Here is a 21,026-nt window from a genome sequence, read left to right as displayed (position 1 = left end):
GAACAGGAGAAAAGATCAAGGACTCAGACCCTTTAAAAAGTCCGAGGGAGACTTTGACTTTTCTAACAACTAATTACCGTGCTGTGCAAAAACATAAAAACACGCCTGTGAAAATCTATAACAGCAAGCATCATAATTAATTTAGGAGGGGCACATTTTTTTTGTCTTTTTTATGATCATTTATTTCTGTAATTTTGCACCATTTTCTAAAATTTTACGCCGGCTGCCTAATGGAAAGAGCAAAAAAAAAACATCTTAATTGTCAGTTAAGCTCCACATCACAGCAGTTATTCTGTTTTAGTTTAAACTAAAATGGTAATTATAGTCAGCAAAACCCATAATTTTACAGGTGTTATTATCAGATACCGCCACCATGGTGAATCGAAGAATAATGGAAACAGCTCTTTATGTCACCGTTTCAATTCCACAACAATTTTTTTTTTTTGACGCAGCTTGTGTCCTACATCGCCTCCCCCTCAAGTCTGTTGTTTGATAGCCTGAACTTTTCTGCTGAGCTAGCTTTTTTATTAGGTTTCTAGCAATAAGACGCTTCTCAATTGTCCCATTAAAATAAGCACTACACATGCATAAAAGCATCGGTGTCACAGGTAGCCTCAGGGACAAGACAACTACCTGAAGTCTGAAGACTACCTACCCACCTTCGTATATGTACACACACACACACATTATGAATTTATGTTTAAAATGGGTTTTTTTTTCTATATGTTTTTTGTAGAAATAAAAAAAATACCTCCTTGCATTCATTTAATCTGATCCTTCTTTTTGGTATACATAAAGTAATTAAAATGTTTCTGCCATAAAAAAAAAAAAAAACAGCCCATCCAACCACCTCCTCTTATGAAACATCGGGATGCGGACTTAAATCTAGAAAATCCCAGACATCTCCACCCCATCCAGCTCAGTCTGGGTTCCTCATAAGGCATTCCCTGGGTTAAAACGATGAGAGTCATGTAAAAAAAAAAAAAAAAGGAACGACACCCTACAACAGTGTGTTCTTCCCGCGTATCAGTTTAAATGATGCCTAATAATTCAAATAGTATAAACAAACTATGCAAAATAAGGAAATGGCTTTTTATAGCATTCTATAAAATGAAATTTAAAACAATAAATTTCTGTTATTCGGACACTACTGCATTCATTCCCAGTCAAAACGTCGAGTATTATTAAGAGACGCACGTGATTAAAATGTTCCTCAGCATATTGAAGGAGGTTTGGCCTCTTCAAACCTCAGATTTTTGGTTCTGGCTGCTAAAGTCCATGCGATCATGGCGAGATTGAAAGAGTTTGACCCTTATGATTCTGAAGAAGGATAGAAAAGTAAACGGTCGGCATGCACTTTTAAAAGGAAAGCACATAAGACTGTTACACAGCTTTTGCTTCCTCTAAAACTAAAAATAAACATACTATACAAGAAACAGAGTGGTGCTGACATTTCATTTACTTCAGGCCCCCTATAGTCAACCTCTTGTAAAGACCCGCTGGGCCTGAAACTCTCCCAGCAATCTGTGTTTCAAGCATCCCAACCAAAGCAGTCTGACAAAGTCCCATCCGCAGACAGACGCACCGAAAAGCCCGGCTCCAGCCTCCCACCGCCGATTCTGCTGGGCTCGGCTCTCCAGCTAATGGTCACAGCAGAATTAATTGCAGGCATCCATCTCGTTTTACTTGGAAAATACAATGGCAACAGCGTCGTCAGCCTTCTTACACCCCTGCCCCCTCCTGAAACACACACACACACACACACACACACTTTGTGATCTAAGCAACCCCCCCAGAGATGGATCTGTTTTTCATTTACCTTAGCTTAACTTTTTCCATAAGCCTCTGTTCTCCCTCTTGAAAGCAACTCTGCTCGGCTTCTCCAGCGGAAAGTAACCACAGATGCTTTACATTTTATGTGCAGACTTGAAACAGAGCACTGACAACTGTCGCAATAAACTTCCAGATCTGAGAAAACTGATCCGTGGCTGTTTTAGAGGGAAACTACAGATTTGGCTGCAGACAACAACAACAACAAATATTGGCGAGCTTTCGCCGCACTAACCAAACTCTTGAGAAGAAAGAAAATGCGTTGGTAAGAAAGAAAACGGAAAAGAAAAGCTATCTCACTGGCTGGGAGTTGTAGTTTTAGTGGAAGCAGCGTGCTGATAAAGCAACGGTTGTAATTTTGTTGTACAGTAAACCGAAACCCTTTCCACAGCTCCTAACTCGGACCCGTCTTGCTGCTGCTGTTGTGTTACCAAGTCATCCGAAAGAGAAGATTACGGCATCAAATGTGCTCAGCCACTCGTATGAAGGACGACCTGGCAGGGCCGCGGCCATGAGTGCTCGCATTCCCGTCCTCGTTTGAACCCATTTGTTGGGAACTGCACTCAAATTGGTGAGCAAAACGTTACCAGAGCAAACAAATCCATCTTAAAAGGCGACGCTGCGCAGCTTAACTCCTCCCATGATATTCAGCGGAGTTACAAGAGACGGTTTGGTTAGAATATCACGGTCGAGACAAATTATATAGCCACCGTCAGAATAAACATTCATTTGTCTAATGTGGAGAAACCTACTTTATCATTATGGTGTTAGCTGCTGTCTTCGATTTGCATAAAGCCTTGGGTGTAAATTAGAGGTGTTGTTGACTTGCTATTCAGACCCTGCGATCCAAACCTGCAGGTAGAAGACAGATTCACGTTACCTCAGAGGCCGAGTGTGTTCAGGGTAACATTTAAGGCTTACCCTCCCTCTCGTTGAGTGGCGGCTGAGGAAAAAGGCTCCAATTGATTCATTCGACATGTCGAAACTGCTTCGATGATGTCTAACAGATGGCAGCTAGAAAAGAACCCTCTGAACTTGTACATATGTTCTCATGTTACAGCGACACAGACCAACACCAAGCAGCGCAACAATGTATAGCAATATAAAAGAAATTTAAAAATCAAGAGATTATTTGATTATTATTTTATGAATGAAGATCTGCATTGGTCTTCAATCCCCCACAGCCAGAGGTTTACAGAAACACCTTTTGTTGCCATTGCAGCTGCAAGCGTTTTGGGGAACGTTTCAACCAGCTTTTCGCCGAATAAGATGTCGGCCAATTCCTCCATGCAAAATTACTTGAGTTTAGGTGGAAAACAATATCTTGGTAGGTTTCTGTTTGTGCCAATAAATGTACCAACACATGCTTTAACCCTGACCTGCCTGGTGCTATTCTTGGTCTTCATGTTGTTGTTTGTTTAGTGATATTCTGTAGGGGGGGAAAAAAACTGAAGCCTTGACAGAAGAGCTGCGTCAAAAAATTTAATTACACAGAAATGGACAAATAGGAAGTTGATTCAGGCGTACCGTAGCGACAGCAGCTGAATACAAATGGACAGACTGCTTAAATTTCAGTTTTCAAAATATTAATGATGAGAATAAGAAGAAAAATTAAAAACATAAGTCAGTTTCCTCCCACTTTAAACGTGTGTACCATTTTGTGGCAAATAAAACCCTAATAAGACAAGAAATTGTGTGACTTGGTAAAATGTTAAAGAGTTTTAAGAATACTTTTTGAAAGGGCTTTTCCTTTTACCTTTGCAAAACACTAAATTTCTTGGTTGCTACATGGACAGACAGACGCTACCAAAAAAAAAGGAGCAATGAACAGGATAAAGAAAAAACACCAAAAAGAAGAAGCTCTAAGGGGGAACCAAGGAGTTTACATCGTATTTTAAGCCAGCCCTGTCCTCAACTGTTACTGCAACCTGCAGCTCTTGCACAGAAGAAATAAGAAAAAAAAAGGTTGCCGATGTGGGAATCAAATACAGGGTTTTGTTTTTCTTTTCTTGCACACTTTTTTGCTCCCATTGCATGCTGCACCTTACACAACTTTTTTTTCTACTTTTTGAGGCCCACTCTATGGCCAAAAAGAAGTCTAAATGTGCAACTGTGGGTGATTGTGTTATTTTAAATCCCTTTCATTTAAAACATTTTAATTATTATCAGATAAATATTTGATTGCAGTTATATTGTTTAAAGTTGCAATTACGATATTAAAAAACAATTATGCCATTTTTTATTTACTTTTTTGTGCTCTCTACTCTCAATAAGCTTTATTTTTCTCAGCTACTAAAGAAACACACCAAGTGTTAGACATTAACCTCAGTCCATCCAACTGGCCAGATGTAGTATTGTAATCAGATCATGAAAGCATGAAACTTAAAATATAGTATAGAACCAAACATTGGGTCGGAGCAGACTGCAATATTGAAGGTGGTGCCACTCAGTCTGCAAGTCAGAGTCCGAGGCAGACTGCTTTGGCGATGTATTCAGGGTGCTGAGAGAAGCTGGGGAAACGTTTAACGTAAAAGCAGATCTGAGTAGTTTACATCTAACATTTGTGCAAGCCTATCCCATGCTATTTAGAAGGATCAATTTATGGGTTATTGTTTTTTTAACAGAATGAATGTAATGTAGTTTCCTTTTAATGTTCTACAGTGATTCAGCAAACGTGCAGCACAAGCAGAAACTGCATTTCCCGGCTCCGAGTCAACACACCGATCTCTGTGCTGATTTCAATAAACAGAAACAGTATTGCAGCTTCAAACTTGCTCCGATATACTAGACACTTATTTTTAGTAATGTTATAGAAACATATAACATTTTTTTGTATTAATCATGTATTTTCTTAAAGCAGTAAGAGTTACCCAAGGTTTAAATAATATAGTTAAACTGTGTGGCCTGGAGTGCAAAGAGGATGGAGTCTGCAGGGTCACTCAAGGCTATAAATTCACCCAACCTTCTTGTGAGATACCAGGCAAGTAAAAACCACATGATGTTTTATGGAGGTACCCGTCAAGAAGGCTTATGGTAAAAGCTCTTTATTGTTCTTAACGTTATCTTGGTAGAATCCTAGAAACACCTGGTCAATGAATTCAAAGATAACTCCTTGGTTGACACTGAAATGTGAATCTGTTTTGCTTGTGAGAACACAAGCTCCAACCCTGGAGGGTGGACTTCATGGTTTACTTCATGAGGCTTTAGGAAAAAGTTGTAATAAATATATGTATATTCCAAGTGTTTTGTCTCTGGTAATTGTTTTCTTCCACTGCTGCCAAATCTACGAACCAGGTGAGGCAGGCCTTAGTGAATAAAACATGGAGATCGACAGGCCGCCTCGTCAGTAATCACTTTTTTTATTCAATACTAGCCACCATTTCCTGGTAAAAAAAGACCTCTGATTTACCTGCGGCAAGACAAGATAAAACAAAAGTAAAATGATCTGAAAATAGAAGAGAATAGACTTTAAAATACTCCTGTTAGTCTATAAATCACTGAATGGCTTAGCACCTAAATACATCACAGACTTGTTATCAGTGTATCAACCATCCAGACCACTCAGGTCGCCTGGCTCCAGTCTGCTCTGCAGAACCAGAACCAGAACCAAACATGGAGAAGCAGCATTTAGTTCTTATTCTCCACTTTTCTGGAACAAGCTTCCAGAAAACTGTAAAAGTGCTGAAAGCCTGAGTTCCTTTAAATCAAGATTAAAAACACATTTGTTTAGGATTGCCTTTGACTGTTTTAGTTAAACTGTTTTACTAAAACATCATTAGTTCAAGTTTGTTGTCCAACTGTTTTTAATATTTGCTTTTAGTTTCTTTCTATTTACCCATGTTTTATTTAGTTTATTTTCTTGCATTTTATTCCAACTTGCTTTCATTCTCCTGATTTTAATCATGTAAAGCACTTTGCATTGTCTTTGTACTGAAACGTGCCATAGAAATAAATTTGCCTTGCCTTGCAAACCCGGTTGTTTTGCTCGGAAAATGCACCAACCATTTTATCTTAAAGTCAGCAGTATTTTAGCTCGTTGGGCTGCATTAACAAAGTGCCAGTTTTGTTTAACTCAAACCACACAGCTGGGGTTCTCCAGAAATCCGTTATGTTGATCTAAGATACGTCAGGAACTGGTTACACCCACTTCCTGTTACAGAAGAACTCTGTACGCTTCACCGAATGAGAAAAGACAGCAGGGTGTCAGCACAAAGTTACACAGGTCTTTTCAGAAATGGGAGGGTTTCTACTAATGTCAGTGAGGTGGTGTTGATTTTGTAAATGTCTGTTTTTTTTTTATAATAGGAGGATTAACTTGGATATTTTTTTTCAAGAGGCAGAAATTTGTTTTTTAAATAACAGAAATAATCTTGTGGTTAAGATAATTTCCTTTGTCATCCATGTTCAGCAGTGTGTCAGATTTCATGCTGGTCTGCAACAAATATGACAAACAACCTGTCGCGTTCGCATCCAATTTGATTAATGATCACCAAAAGTGTTCGTTTTCTCTCATTAGGTGACCATGGAATCAGTTTCTTTGTTATTTCAGTGCCTCGCCGCCGACCAGCAGATGAAAATGGCAATTATCTGGCTGGCCCATCATACAACCTCGGCAGAAACAAGAGAAATCTATATGGCTCCCTAATGAGCACTGAGCAACATGGCTGCCATTTGATTAGGAACCTAATTGCGATAATAATGAACAAATACACCCAGCTTGGGCTAAAACGTTCTTGTAAGCATTCAGCTAATTAATGGCAATTTGCCCGCCGATGCTGATGAAGGAGAAAAATCACAAGGGAGATGCATTTTCTCCAAACCCCAGAAAAAGAAAAACAGCTCCGGACTGACCACTGAAGAGCTCCGACAAGCTTTCCATTCAAACTTACTGCTCAGAGCGAGGCTGAAACCTGACCTGAGTAAACATGAGCGGCGACATAAAAGTCCATCTTTCAGGTGTGCGCCTAAAACTGCAGGTCAAAAGGTTTGACAGCATTGTTCAGCCATCTTTGAAGTAGGCCAACACCATGTCACGAAACAATAACAATGCAGACAAGCCATTCTGCGATGACAGCAGCCAGGCAGCTCACGCTGGCTGTTTGGCGCTCCAGAAGAAGGGACGTTTGGTAGTAAACATGCCTCAGGCCACACAACGCCAACAAGCAGGGGGGACGGCGAGACCCAAAAGGAAAAAAAAAAAAAAAAAAAACACAAAGACAATGGTGGCCCTTTCTAAACACAAAGCACCACCACTAGGCCTACTCATAAAAAAGTACTCATATGAAACATCTATCGACCCCAATCTGATGTCTTGGCATTACTCTGAACACAACCACGGCGTGCTGTTTCTGACCAATTAGGCAGGCATAAAGGCCAGGGGCTGGGACCCAGCTAGGGGCTGCGCTCGTCTGTTGGTTACATCTAGGCCACTCTCTCTCTCTCTCTCTTTTCCTTCCAGCCTCCTGTCGCCTGTTTGCCGGGCAGCAAAGCAAGAGTGAAGTGAAGGGGCGTGTGTGTTGATGATGGTGGTGGGGAGGGGGTGGGTGGGTGGGGGATAAAAGAGGTGTTGGCCACTACATTCAGCACCAAGAAAAACACGTCAAGCAGAGCTTGCAGCAAACAAGGCCACGTCTGGACCCTTTATCTCCTCAATGTCCTTCATCCTGTGTCACACGTAACACAGGCCATCATGCAGCCATTAAATACAGCATGGGTAAAGGGAAGGACTTGTAAAACAATGCATTGCAAAAGTATTCACCCCCTGTGCTTTATACCTATTTTACTGCATTATTATTTATCATCTATTATTTTTATGTTTTTTAACCTTTAGTGGGTTTGATCTGTACAAAAGACGTTTGGTGTTGGTGAAGTAAAAAGAGAAAGTTATATAATGAACACTTCTGATTGGCTACACGTCACATTCAACAGGCTGCCTGCTCGTTTGTCTTCGGAGGACACCGCACACGTTGAATATCCCTGATCTGAGGTTGGAGCGGTCCTGATGTTCCACGGAGCGAACCCGATGGCTCTTAACACACCACACACAGCAGGATGTTCTCTTAAGATTATTTTAAAAGGGACACGACTAATCAGCGCCTCTCCGTAGGGTAGATCTGGGTGAAAATGGGGCTAAAAATCCTGCCGTGTGAATCAGCCTTTAGGGTCACATGATCCGTCAGTATAAACACATCTTTTCTGAAAAAGGTTCTTGCAGGTGCAGAACCACTAGGCAACACCAAGGAGCTTTCTGAAGAAGTTAGGGACAAAGTTGCTGAGAAGTACAATTCAGAGTAACGAAGAGGGCACATTTTGAGTTGACCAGAAGGCACGTGGGCGACTCCCCAAATGCATTGAGAAAGGTGTTTTGGTCAGACGATGTCCGGCCCAAACCCAACACATCCCATCATCCTAAGAACCCCATCCCCCACAGTGAAACATGGTGGTAGCAGCACCATGATGTGGGGATGTTTTTCAGCAGCTGGAAGCGGGAAACTGGTCCAAACATGGATGGCGCCAAATATAGGGATATATTTTGGGGGAGAAACTGTGTCATCCTGCCTGTGACTTGAGACTCGGATGGATGTTCACCTCAAAGGGGAAACATGTAAATGTGCTGGAATGACCTAGTCAAAGTACAGATGACAATCCAATTGAGAATCTGTACTTAGACTTGAAGATCACCGTTAACAGGTGAAAGGCCTCCAACTTGAAGGAGCTGAGACAGTTTTACCTTGAGGAATGGGCAAAAATCCGAGATGTGACGAGCTCATAGAGGCTTATCCAAATGTTTTTTTGCTAATAGTTTTAATTTATTTATTTTTTAGGTCAAATCCACCACATCCAACTTTAATCAATGGCAGTTTATTTCAAACAAACAATTAAAAGAGAAAACATTTTTAGAGAGAACCATTAGGTCCAATAACACACCTCTCAATACAGAACACGTGTTTGTTACCTTTCAGAACTTTGGACAGCAAACCAGGGATGATGGAAATTATGCATATTGTGTCCTTAATATTAAACTAGGTCAGAAGCAGTGGCAATTTTTCGACTAGGCAATATGGCTACCTGCCTAGGGGGACACAGCCTGGGGGGGATGACCATGTGGTAATAAAAATAAAAAATAAAAAAATTCAGCATTCCTCCTGTGTTTTGCAGCGTGTGAGCAAAACATTAAATTACCGTCTATTAAGGGTGACATATGATGCTGAAGAGTCTGGTATGTAGCTTACAATTCCCCTAATTAATTCAATCAATGTTTTTTTTTAAAGAAAATCCTAAATGTACAGATGGGTAAGACCTAAACTAGAGCATTGTGCTGATTGGACTTCACTAAACTGAGATTGTTTGGGGCCTTTTCTGTTCTACAGAAGGCCCCATTCTTTCTTAATTTGTCCCTGAAGTTTGTTCAACGGTGTTTTGCGAAGGTTTTCATATTGAAATGTCTTTTGGTTTTCAAGGCTTGTGGCTTCCAAAACTTGAGTTTTTCGCTTTTTTAAAAATCTAAAACTCTTTTCCCTAAATATATTTATTCACATGTTAGAAGTGGAATCAGAGAATTCTCAGTCCACTAGGAACCAGCATACTTGGATTAGTATGATGCTATGATTTGTCCTCTTTCCCTCTAATAAATCGCTAGATCTTTCATAAAATGTTTACTGGCACACCACTGGTTGGTTTACGGACATTTAGATAATTTAAAGTGGATGAAGGTTGCTACAAATGTGCTGCAGGTGCTTTAAATAAGGTAGTACTTCTGAATCCAACAGAAAATGAAGGGATTACAACATCAAAGCAAACAACTGTAATGATTTTTGGATTAAAAAAAAAAGTGCATCAAAGAACATGCCGTTGGTTGATTTATTTATTTACAAGATGAAATGGTTGGAGCTCTAAGGGTTTAAGACTTTAATTAAACAGGGAACAAGAGCTGATCACAGGACAATTTGCAGATTACAATCTCTGGCAGATTGCTATGTGCATCTCTAGTTTTTGGAGTAATTGATGTCAGGGGAGTGGGTCTGAATGCAATGACCAGAACAGAGAACACGTTTGCTGAAGGAGAGTTTTCTACCAGTTATCACAGGTCGTCAGAAGACAGGATTAGGATGTACCAACACATGACGGCCCCATTATGTCAGCAGTGTTGTGAACTCAAGATAAATGGGTTACCATGGAACTTGTTGCGAAATTGCGACAATGAGAGGGGTCAATAATGCAGCAAATAAAAATGAGGAGTCAGGGTGATAAAGTCCAAGAAAAGCCGGAATCCACTTCCAAAAACAACACATAGCTCCAAGAGCGCTTCGCTTTAAGCACAGGGCCAAAATGTGACACAACACAACCAGAGACTTCACCCTCTGCTTTTACAGGCAAATGACGCAATACCTGGAGGCTACAGCAAACACGGGCAGAGGGGGCTTGGAAAGTGAACAAATAGCCTAGTAAGGCTTGATTTCCGTCCGGACTGTGCAAACGCAAAAGTGCAGAGAGTTTCAGAGTTTAGACTTCAACTTAAGCCATATAATTAAGAAACTAAGAATATATCGATATTGCTTTAAAACGGCAATGCAACGTTTCACAATCATCTCCACACCAGTACCATTTAGAGTTGAAGTGGTTCTAACCCACACAGAACCTCAGACAGAATTGATTAGGACAATGCTTTGGCTCCTCCTGATAAATGTTCTGTAAAAACAAAATGCACACCTTTCCGTTCAAGCCTTCAAAAAAAAAAATAAGATGCCACATAACCTTTACCCTCCTTTAGTAAACCAAGGATCTTCAGAGAGCTGTGTCTGAACGCTTCTGTATACATCCTACAGAGTTAAACTGAGGCCTGCCTCAACACCACCTTTCCCTGAAGCTACTTCTGCGAGAAAGAAAACGCAAGGAAAATTTATCCTGAGGATGTCAGCCAACATCTCACGTCGCTTCCTCTTTATTTCACCCGATCACCCTCTTCCTGCAGTGATTGCCTCGGGGATGGGGGGGGGGGGGGAGCGCTGCTATTCTATAGTTCAAGCACCCTCCATCATCGCGGAAAATTAATCTCTTCTGCTGCTCTTGAACGCTTTTATCAGACTTCCCTCTTCCTCGCCACCATCCTGCAGAACGCACATTTCCTGGATGTAGATGTTTCAACCTTTAGGGTCAACTATTTAGAACTTGAAGCCTCACTGGTCCAACCTTTTTCCAAGTGAGTCAGCACAGGCAGAGTGTGTTAGCACGAGGCTACAGGAAGAAAGAACAATGAAGGGGTTTATTGAGCTGCAACAGTATTCATGCCCCTAAAGGTTTTTTTTTCCACTTTTTTTTAACATTACGACCCCAAATTACAATTTTATTGGTATTTTATGCGATATATATTGAACACAAATAATTATGAAGTGCAATCGTTAATTAAAACCTGAAAAATGTGACGTGGATTTGTGATTTAATGTTAGATACCCTCAAAACCAACTGTGATAAGTCACCTATCGTATTATCGTGTGTTAAGTAAATAGGTTGGAGTCTATACCACTGTTAACAATTTTCCACTGTGCAACATTTATTTTGTTTTTTTTATATTCTTGGTGTTTTGTTATAGCTAGTTTTAGATTAGACTATTTTTCTTCTTTTTCATTGCTAACAATTGTGTGCAACTGTGTGTTTGCCAATGTCACAGCCGAATATCGCCATTGCAGGACAATAGAGGAATTCTTATTCTTACCTATGTGTTTTAACTTAGCATAAATACTTGTGAACAGCCTCATAAAAAGCAAGGACAGAGCAGATAGAAGTTGTAGAGAAGTTTAAAGCTGGGCCAGACAGTAAAACAACATCCCGAGCACTGTTCATCAGCCGAAACCCTAGAAAAAAAAACGTGGCCTTCGAAGAAGTCGAGAGGCCAGTGGTAACTCTGGAGGAGCTCCAGAGTTACCACAGCTAGCGTGGGAAAACGTGCCAACAGGGCAACTATTGGACATCCACAAATGTGACATTTATGGCAGAGTGGAAAAGCTGGTTTGCAGTTTGTCTTAAGTCTTGTAGGGCACAAACTTGTGAAAGGAGGTCTGGTCGGATGAGCCCGAAGCCAAACTGTTCTGCATACATGCAAAATGCTACATGTGCACGGTAATAAAACTTTAACGCAAGGATGAACATGAGAGCAAGTCAACACAGATTCCTGTCTAGCATATAACAAAAATAATCCCGTTGCTGTTGGGGGAAGGTGGATCAATTGCAGAAAGCTCACACAGGCAAATGGAAAATATTCAACAATATTCAAACTTATTCAAACTTAGACAGCTAAAAGTCAGCGGCTTCAAACCCACTATGCTGTGAAATAATACTGTGATACATACAGTTCAGCAAAGAATAAAGAAGCTTAGCAATTATTACTAACCCCGCCTACATGTCATAGTAAATCTAATTATTCCCCTGGATCTGTAGTTGCGACAAAGAGATGGCTTTTGAAGATTGACGTGCATTCAATGAGAAACGTTGGATTTTAAAAAGACGAACCAGGGTAAATTATACATACACAAAGACCCAAACTAAAACAAAACTGTTGAAGAAAAAACATGCACCTTGTAAATTACTGTTTATCATCACCTTGTTTTAAAGCTGCAAATCCACCTGAAGCAGTTCATTAGTAAAGAAAACACTGGCATGAATGTGTATTTTGTTTGTGCAGCAATTCATGAAGAGTTTAATTCATGCAATCCACCTGCTCCATAAAGGTCGGACAGTTAGGTGAGTTAGGTGTCAGATGCTTCATTCAGTAATTTGCATAAGCTAACAATGACAATGCACTTTTCCGTACGACGCAAGATGTATCAGCCGAACTGCTTTAGCATAAAAAAAGGGAGAAAAAACAAAAAGGCAGAGCACCAACAGCATTCTTGTGAGTGCTACTCAAACACAACTCATCAATTCTGTTTTGTTGGACAGACGAGGTCTGCGACGAAGCCGAGCAATAGATGAGACCCGCCTCGGCCATCATTGACTTGCACAACATATCAATACCCAGCGGGCCGGGGGGGCTCGCTATCCCACGTAAACAGACCAAAGACGACACTGGGCTTACATTCCAAAACCCCGGCCGCTGACATTTGCAAAGCATCTGCAGAGGGGAGCTAGAGCTCAGCCGCTCCGGCTCTGCGGGACAACACTTGGAGAGCGCGAGCCTTTTCTGAAGACTTTGTTCATCTTCCGTCCCTTTCTTCTCACGCAGCACGGGGCCATTCCTTTAGCTCAGGCCGACAGTTGTTAAGGCACACCTGACGGGAAGGAGAGGAACCAGAAGGGGAACGAAGCGCGGATGGAGTTCACGTCGCTCCGAGCCAGCTGGGAGGAACCCGGCTTAATGCGAGTGTTTTATTCAGTCGGTCACCCCTCTCTGTGGTCATTACGTCTGTAAGTGGATTTAAAGTCCAGCTGCAACGTCACCAATTTCTGAGGAGCAAGTTTTCAGTTTGTGTTCAAGCAGCTGTGCGTTTCCAGCCGCTTTATTTCACACACTGCAAAAAGGGAACTAAAAATAAGTAATTTTTTTCTTGAAATTAGAGTATTTTTCCTTGATTTGAGCAGCTAAATAAGACTATTTGCCAATGGAATGAGTATTCTTACCCCTAAAATAAGGTTATTAGCTATTCTGCACTTGAAATAAGATGGTGGAGATGAATTGTTATTATTTTAAGTGCAAAAATCTTATTCCATTGGCAAATAGTCTTATTTAGCTGCTCAAATCAAGGAAAAATACTCTCATTTCAAGAAGATTTTACTTATTTGCAGTGCAGGGACTGACGTGGACATTTAAAATCATGCGTTTCCTTTTCTTTTGAAGAACTCTGAAATACTGATGCACTTCTTTGTTTAGGGCCGACCAGAGTCTACGGCTACACAATATACGGCAAATAAACTTGCATTTTACATGATGATGTAAAATTTAGCCGGCTGGGCATCGTCTCACGGCAGCAGATCCAGTCTCACACCGGAGGCAAATTAAATTGCTCATGTTGCTAAAGGTCACAGAGCGATGGATGCACAAAGGAGAGAGAGAGAGGTACAAAGGAAACAGGTACACATCGCGACATTTATCGCTGCCGCAATATTTACCATCATTGTCGCCGTTGCCAGACCTGTCCTAAAGAGCCAAACACCCTGAAGGCTCCAAAATATATGAGCTTCGTCCAGCTTATGACGGACAGGCTTTAAAATGTAATGATTCACCGGAGCTCTTCATTTATCTGGATGTCGATGTAAGAATGTACTGAATGTGTCCGTGAGGAGGGCCCTCCAATCATGAGTGTCCACTGACTGTTGCAGTTTTGCTATTTTTTGTGTTACCGGGAAATCTCACAGTAGAACAGTGAGAACATTTCGTTCGTCATTTCTGTTTACATCCAAACGTCAGTCAGGTGAAAACTATGTTTAGTATAAACAAAAGATGCAGCTGGATTTAACAGCCAACCGTTGCATCCGTAAGCGTCCAACTCCCCGTTTATCCCCGAGCTCTGAAACGACTAAACAAGTGTGAGCACAAAAAAAAAAAAACAGGACAAAAGGAGCCCTGAAGACTTATTGCTCCGCTTTGGGAGGCTGGGCCAGAAGAAACCGCAGCGGGTCTGCCCCCTCACCGCAGAGCTCAGCCGTCAGCTCCGTCTCCTCCTCTGCGTTACCCCCCCCCCCCCCCTTTCGTACGCATCGTCTGTTTGAAGCCGCGGCACAGAGTACATTCCAATTTCCCGAAGCGAAGGCCCTCATTCGACTGCGTCGGCATATCTCCGTTAAACAGTCGACGGGACGAAGAGGGGAGCGAATCCCAGGCTTTATAGATACGGCTTTTAGATGCACACTTCCTGTTTGATGTAAGCAATGTTGTGGAGACCAGCGAAGGAGCGCGATACGGAGGCTTCGCTCTGAACGTGCTCCAGCCCTCCAAGCTAGCGAGCTCTCGACATTCACAGACGGCCTCTTCGCTCCACTTTTTCCACCCTCCTTCATCTCAACATTTGGCTTCTTATTTCCCCCCCCCCCCCCTCAGTACTAAAAAGTTTGTTGCCTAACGGACATCGGCAACAAAGTGTGCAAGGCCATCCTCACGTTGCTCCCGGCACGCATTTTTGTGGCGAGATTCCTGCCGTACAACTTCTTGTACCGGAGCCAGTGAAGGCAGGAGACCAGGAAACACGGTGAGGGGGGAGAAAAAAAAAAAACAACATCACAGAATTACAAATAGGGGTCTGTATGAAAATGACTCCCATCTATAGCCTGCTGGGGACTTTTGGAGGAGAATCACTTTAGCAGGCAGTTGCTGGAATAGGTACACAGCACCTTGGCAACTTTGGGAGTATTGGCTTGTATCCCGAGGGCTGCCTTTTAACATTAGCGACGTGTGATCAGGCGGTCATTGTCCCTCGTTTCACCCCGTCTTGGCAGCGGACTCGCACACGGAGGGAGAAGATGGGGAGTCTGCTTTCTTGTTGTTGGCAGTTCAGAAAAACGATGCCCATTCACAGTTTTTTGGAATTGGAGCACTCAGGGGGCCAGAGCAGACCCTCTCTGTTGGCTTGCAGTGGTGGTGGTGGTGGGAGGGGGGGGGGGGGTTAACCCTCCCTCTGCATTCCATTACAGTGGGAAGAAAACACATTTACAGTGATGGGTTAGCTGGGGAGAGTATAAACGGGTACACCAATAATATCACTTCTGCATGATGGCCCATGCTTCACACTGTGCACAAACAACTCTGGGTTTTTTTTTATCCTGTGCTTCCGAGGAGCCCGACGCTCCTGTGATCTTCAAAAGTGGTTTTCATCAATAGTTCTCCCGACTTGAAGGGGACTTTTGGCCTTTTTCTTTGACTTTATGTGGTTTTTGACTCGTGTTCTGCACAAGCCTTTTGTCTGGCCAAGGCGGCGCATTGTGCAATGCAAGATGTACAGGAGATAAACAATAATTAAAAGTCATGTCAGAAATTAATGTAAAACTGTTGCAAAGACCTCACAAAGGGCCTGGGAGATACGTCACCCTTCAGCGGATCACCTACTGCAGGGTTTCAGGTAAAGGTTCTTTGTAAATATTCTCCTTGTTATAAAACTTGAGATGAAGCGATCGGAAATGCTGTGGCCAATTTCAAATCACTGACTTTGTGGTAAAGCTTTGAACTGCCAATCTCTGTTTAAGAACTAGATATGTAGACATTCAAAAACAGGCTTCAGCCTCTTATAGCAGCAGGTGGTGCAGCTAACATTACAAAAACCGCAGTCGGTGTATGAAGTTTCTTACAGAATGCAGATCATTGCATTGGACTTACATCAAAATGCTGACAATATCTTCAAATCCAATATGGTTGTAGGCAGACAGTTTACAATTGTAGCTTTTCTGGACTCTTTCAGCCTTCCTGTTATCCTCTCAAAGTCCTGCTCTCCGTCACAGCCGAATGGTTAAGAAAAAAGGTTCCTTGCATCTTTGTTTTTCACCTCACTGATAGCGAAAATAGCCACGTTCGACTGTTCTTCACTCAGCAGCAGCGCCCACACTGAAGAGTGTTCTTCCTGCTGTGCTTGGTAGTTCCCATGTAAGCCGCATTCACTCATTCATCCGGTCACCATTAGACTCATCTGTGCACCTCCATGTCACACTGTTCCTTTAAGTGTTTGTAAAGTAATGATGTCAAATCAATGGGAATAAATATTTTCATTGCACCAGTTGCTCAGTTGTCCCTTATGTCTCGACAACATCACCGGTTCATCCTGTGACCTTTGAAACCTCCGTTATTGACTTAACAAATAAAAAAATTAAAAAAAACAGCCTGAAAATAGTGAGGTAGGAGACACAAAGGGCAAATCAAAACTTTACAAGACCTTCGGAGAGCCTGAAAACCCCAGATACGGACCACTTTAAAAAAAATCTGGCGCCGGGGATGGAAAATACGCACAACTAAGGGAAAGAAATGTAAATCACAACTGCTAAAAGGAGGAACAGAAAAAGCTTGTTCGTACTGGTAGCTTTATTTCCCCCCCTTTACTAAAAAAAGAAAAGTGCAAACCTGGACAAAGTTAAAGTCTACAATGTGTCAGCAAGTGCTGGCAGCATGAATGCAAGCCTCCAGGAAAACAGAGGCCGTCTGCAGCACAGCCAACAAGCTGGAGAGGGCGGAGAGAGAAAAAAACAACAACAACAACAACAACAGAAAACTAGACGTATGCTTTCTGTGCGCCTGGTAGCCTCGTGGAGGCAACCAACACGATGAATCAGTATTTAGACGACGACTGAACGGTGGACTTCCCCGACAATTCCCTCATGCGGCACTCGGCTGCACGGATCGGCCGCGCTCATATTCACTTGAAAGAGCATCAAAGGGAGAAATTATGAGTCAGCCAAGCTCGGGGCACCGGGGGCCAGTAACCCTTTGTCCTCTGACACCTCCATCCCCATGTAGCACATCACCTCCAGGCATGTGAGCAGCGTGAGAGGGTGACGGCGAGCTGGAAAAGAGAGTGACAACAGGACTTATCCGTGTCACATGCCAAGGCTGAAACCCATCTGCGAGCGGTCGCCAAACACTGGCCTCCATCACCCCCCCTCCCTTCCTACCTCCCACTCTCTTCTCACTGCCATGACTTGCCTGGAGTGGCTACAGATGTGTGATCCACAGACGCTCCCACTCCGGAGCCCTTATCGGTGCCACAGGGCTCGACAAAGGCTGGCGTGGAGAGCAGCAGGCCAGAGAGTCGCTGCGCCCATGCAGTCGCATCTTCCCAAAGCCGTGGTGCCAGGGAGACAGAGGTGTTACGGCACGCCACGGATTGTGATTTCACCCAAACAAAAAAAAAAACTCCCCATTTAGCTGCAAAATGTGGAGTAAGTGGAGAACTCAATTACTTTGCAGAATTTCCCGGTCTAATTCAATTTTGCACATCGTCACTGAAATATTTAAGGGTTCTCCATCGTTCTGCAGGAGCAATCTGACAGATATGTGTCTACAAAAAAAAAAAAAAAGAAAAAAAAAGAACAGCTTTGGGTGAATTTAGGACAGTGGCATGACTGGGATTTATTTGACAGCGGCTCAGCTGAGAACTGTCCCATTGCTTCTATAATGAGACTGTCTGTCAGATAAATCAGATTCAGTCTTGAGTCTTGCGCGTCAGGGGGGGAAGACAGGCAGCTGTGTATCTGGTGCATTTTTGGCAACTTGTATAGCAAAAAAAAAAAAAAAAAACAATGGCAGAACAACCAATAACAGCACAAGAAAAACTGCCTTTAGGCTGTGTTGGCAGACGTACCCGATCATTTGATCAATGGCTTACGAAACAAACAAACTGCACTACTTCCTGTCTTATGTCAAGCCGCAAACCACAGCATGCTGCTGCCTGGTCTTTGCAGAACTTCCTGGGTCTCCCCCCCCCCCCCCTCTCCCCTCCTCACCTCCTTGACTTTCTCCCGGCGGTCGTTGGTGGTGGGCTCAGCCGGCCTCCCGCTGTCACTCCCCAGCGCAGGCTTCAGCAGGCACCGTTGGAACTTCTTGAAATCAAAAGTATCCGAGTTGGCACGGCGGGCCCCGGCGGAGACGCTCTCCAACAGGGACTCCGCTTTGGACCTGGACAGGGTCAGGTCCTCCTGCGCTTTGCCCCCCGCCAGCCGCTCCTCGGCGGCTTCGTTGGAGGAGACGGCGGGCTTGCGGCTCTTCGGCTCCCCCTTGCCCGGGGTCATGCCCCTGGTGTGCTCCAGCTCCTTGGGACGCTTGACGTGCTCCCGGACGTCGTTCTCGGACCCGGAGCCCACGGTGACCGGCTGGACTTCCGTCTTGGAGAGGAAAATGCGCTTTAGCCGCACGGAGTCGGGCAAAAAGAAGAGGGCTCCGAAGCACAGCGTCACCAAACCCGAGAGGAAGAGCAAGAAGACGAACTTCTGGGAGAGGCGCAGACCCATGCCCGACGCCGAGACGCCGGGCAACTTTCGGAACACCATTGAAAGTTTCCTCGGGGCTGACGCTGCGTTGTGCTGTGCCGCGGAGAGTGTACCGGTGCTCGGCTGGCAGCGGCTCTGCTGCCTTCAGGCTGGAGTAAAACCTCCAAAAGCCACCCCCCAGTGGCTTTATCTCGCTATCGATTGGATTTGCATACGCGGATGTTAGACCTGCCTCCAGCTACAGATTTTTCACTCAGAAATTTGGCAACTCTGCATCGCATCATCAACGGAGCGCAGGACGTGGAGTTCAAACTGTAAAATCCAAAAAAAATAAAAAATAAAAAGGAACGGCGCTGAGATCAGGGCTGCTTTCGTTTCTAAAACACCCCGAGTCTGTATTCAGCGGACGAAGATAAACGCACTTCTGAAGTAGACGATGCAAAATAATAAAAAAAATTAAAATAAAATAAAAACCTCGCCGTCCTGTGAGGCCTTTGAACAAAGTTGTGGCTCGGTGCGTTATTCCACGCCGTTCGGGTCGCTACAACGCATTGCCCTGCGGCGCAAGGAGAACATCACAGCATCTTTCCCCGGTCTCCGTTTCAGCAGCAGCAGCAGATCCACGCGTCTGCATCCCCAGCTCCCAGTTGACGTTCCCGTTGTTTAAAAAAAAAAAAACACACACAGATTACACGCCGCTTTGGTTCCGCCTCTGTCCCCCCCAATCAGCTGGTGGACGGGAACGCGTGGATAAACATGTCTCCGCGTCTGTCAACTGCGCTCCTCCGGTTAGGTTAGACCCCCCCTCTCTGCTCCTTCTCCTCCTCCGCTGCCGTCGTCAACACGCCGGGCGAAACGGATCGCTCGCAGACGCGAAAGAAGGCGGGTTTTGTCCCATGCGAAGTTAGCCCCGATCCAAATCCGTACGAGGAACAAATCCACCATCTAGTGTGCCGGTTTCCAACAAAAGGCAGAGAGAGCGACAAGGACAGAGAGAGAAAGAGAGAGAGAGAGAGAGAGAGCTGCTGCTGCCGCCGCCGCGTCGTCGCTCCGCGCCGCTCCGCTCTCCGTGCTGCGCACCGTGTGCCGCGGACGTCCGCTTGCGTCGAAATTTGAGAGGAGAGGGCTGGAAATGTGTAGCATATAGCGCGGGCAGGGTGAAGAAGAGGAGAAACAGGGAGGAAGGGGAGAGAGAGAGGGGGGGGGTGCTCAAATGGTCCGCTGCGCGACTGTATCCAGTGGGCTGGTCTGATTTCTTGATGGAAATTCACAGCGGCTTATCACAACGCGGTTAATCCGTTTGATGAAAACGAGAGAGGGCTGAATGGCTCTGCGTGCTGGGGTGACATCCACACTACAAAAAAAAAACAAGCCTGATTAATCCTGGAAAAAAAGCTGGAGAGGAGATGTCTGCATCTGCTGCAGATGTCTGTCTCATCAGGCATGGCAGCGTGATAAAAAAAAAAAAAAACACACAAGTAAAGAACCGATGCTGTCTTAATTAGCTGCGGGTCAATTCGCCCCCTTTACCAGATCATAGCGTCATTTAGGACCCATCCTGCTTAAATATCTTAGCATACACGAGCCATTTAGTGCCTAAATAACCTGCTTACCTACCACTATGCTTCAAACTGTATTGTTTTCCACAACTGTGCAACACATTTTTCCCCACAAAGCATGGAGATAAATAAATGTGCTCTGATTTCACATAGTTCATATTATGCCCCCCCAGAAAAAAAAAGAAAATCTACAGATGTTTCAGTAAATTAGAAAAAGGAGCAATAGAAAAATTATTAATGCATAAACTTGATATCGCAGCAATGTTTTGGCCTGGCTACACGGGTGCTGACTTGACCGTTGTTTGTTTGCAGAAAGTTGAGTGGAAGGAAAAAAGGTGTGGTTGAAAGATGTGCCCATGTAGCGAGGATGCCTTTAGCAAAGGCCATTCAAGAATTTGGAGAGAGATTCAGAAGACCCGGGCCGCAGTCAGTGCTTCCAGAGACGCCACAAAACGACCGTACCAGTGCATGGGCTTCAACCGCAGCATTCACGGAGCACGGCCACCTCTGAAATAGGCTGCTCCGTGTCTCCTGCACATATTGATCAAGAGGCAGGACATCACAGGGCAACAGGGAGACACAGAACAGACAATAATGTGCACAGGCATGTCCCCCTAAGGGCAATTCAAAGTAACCAGTTACCTTTACAGACACGTTTACGGCCTGTAAGAGTACCCAAACATGCACTGTACAACATGCAAACACCATGTAGACCAGGATTTGAACCCAGGACCTTCATGC

The 21,026-nt window shown here is 43.8% G+C and overlaps 1 protein-coding gene across 2 annotated transcripts in view; it reads right to left on the bottom strand.

The window, feature by feature from the left end:
* LOC105934861 (mannosyl-oligosaccharide 1,2-alpha-mannosidase IA) overlaps positions 1-19,945 on the bottom strand; it is a 261,311-nt gene extending 241,366 nt beyond the window's left edge. Inside the window, exon 1 of one of the 2 annotated variants that reach the window (XM_036135247.1) lies at positions 18,244-19,945. In XM_036135247.1, the coding sequence (XP_035991140.1) occupies positions 18,244-18,786 (543 nt within the window). In that variant the 5' untranslated portion in view covers positions 18,787-19,945. The remainder of the gene's footprint in view (positions 1-18,243) is intronic. The other variant, XM_036135248.1, reaches the window with a different exon arrangement.
* Between the last annotated feature and the right edge of the window lie 1,081 nt (positions 19,946-21,026).

Source organism: Fundulus heteroclitus, chromosome 3 (assembly GCF_011125445.2).
Source record: "Fundulus heteroclitus isolate FHET01 chromosome 3, MU-UCD_Fhet_4.1, whole genome shotgun sequence".
In the NCBI taxonomy this organism is placed as follows: Eukaryota; Metazoa; Chordata; class Actinopteri; order Cyprinodontiformes; family Fundulidae; genus Fundulus; species Fundulus heteroclitus.
This window is presented reverse-complemented; position numbering and strand designations above follow the sequence as displayed.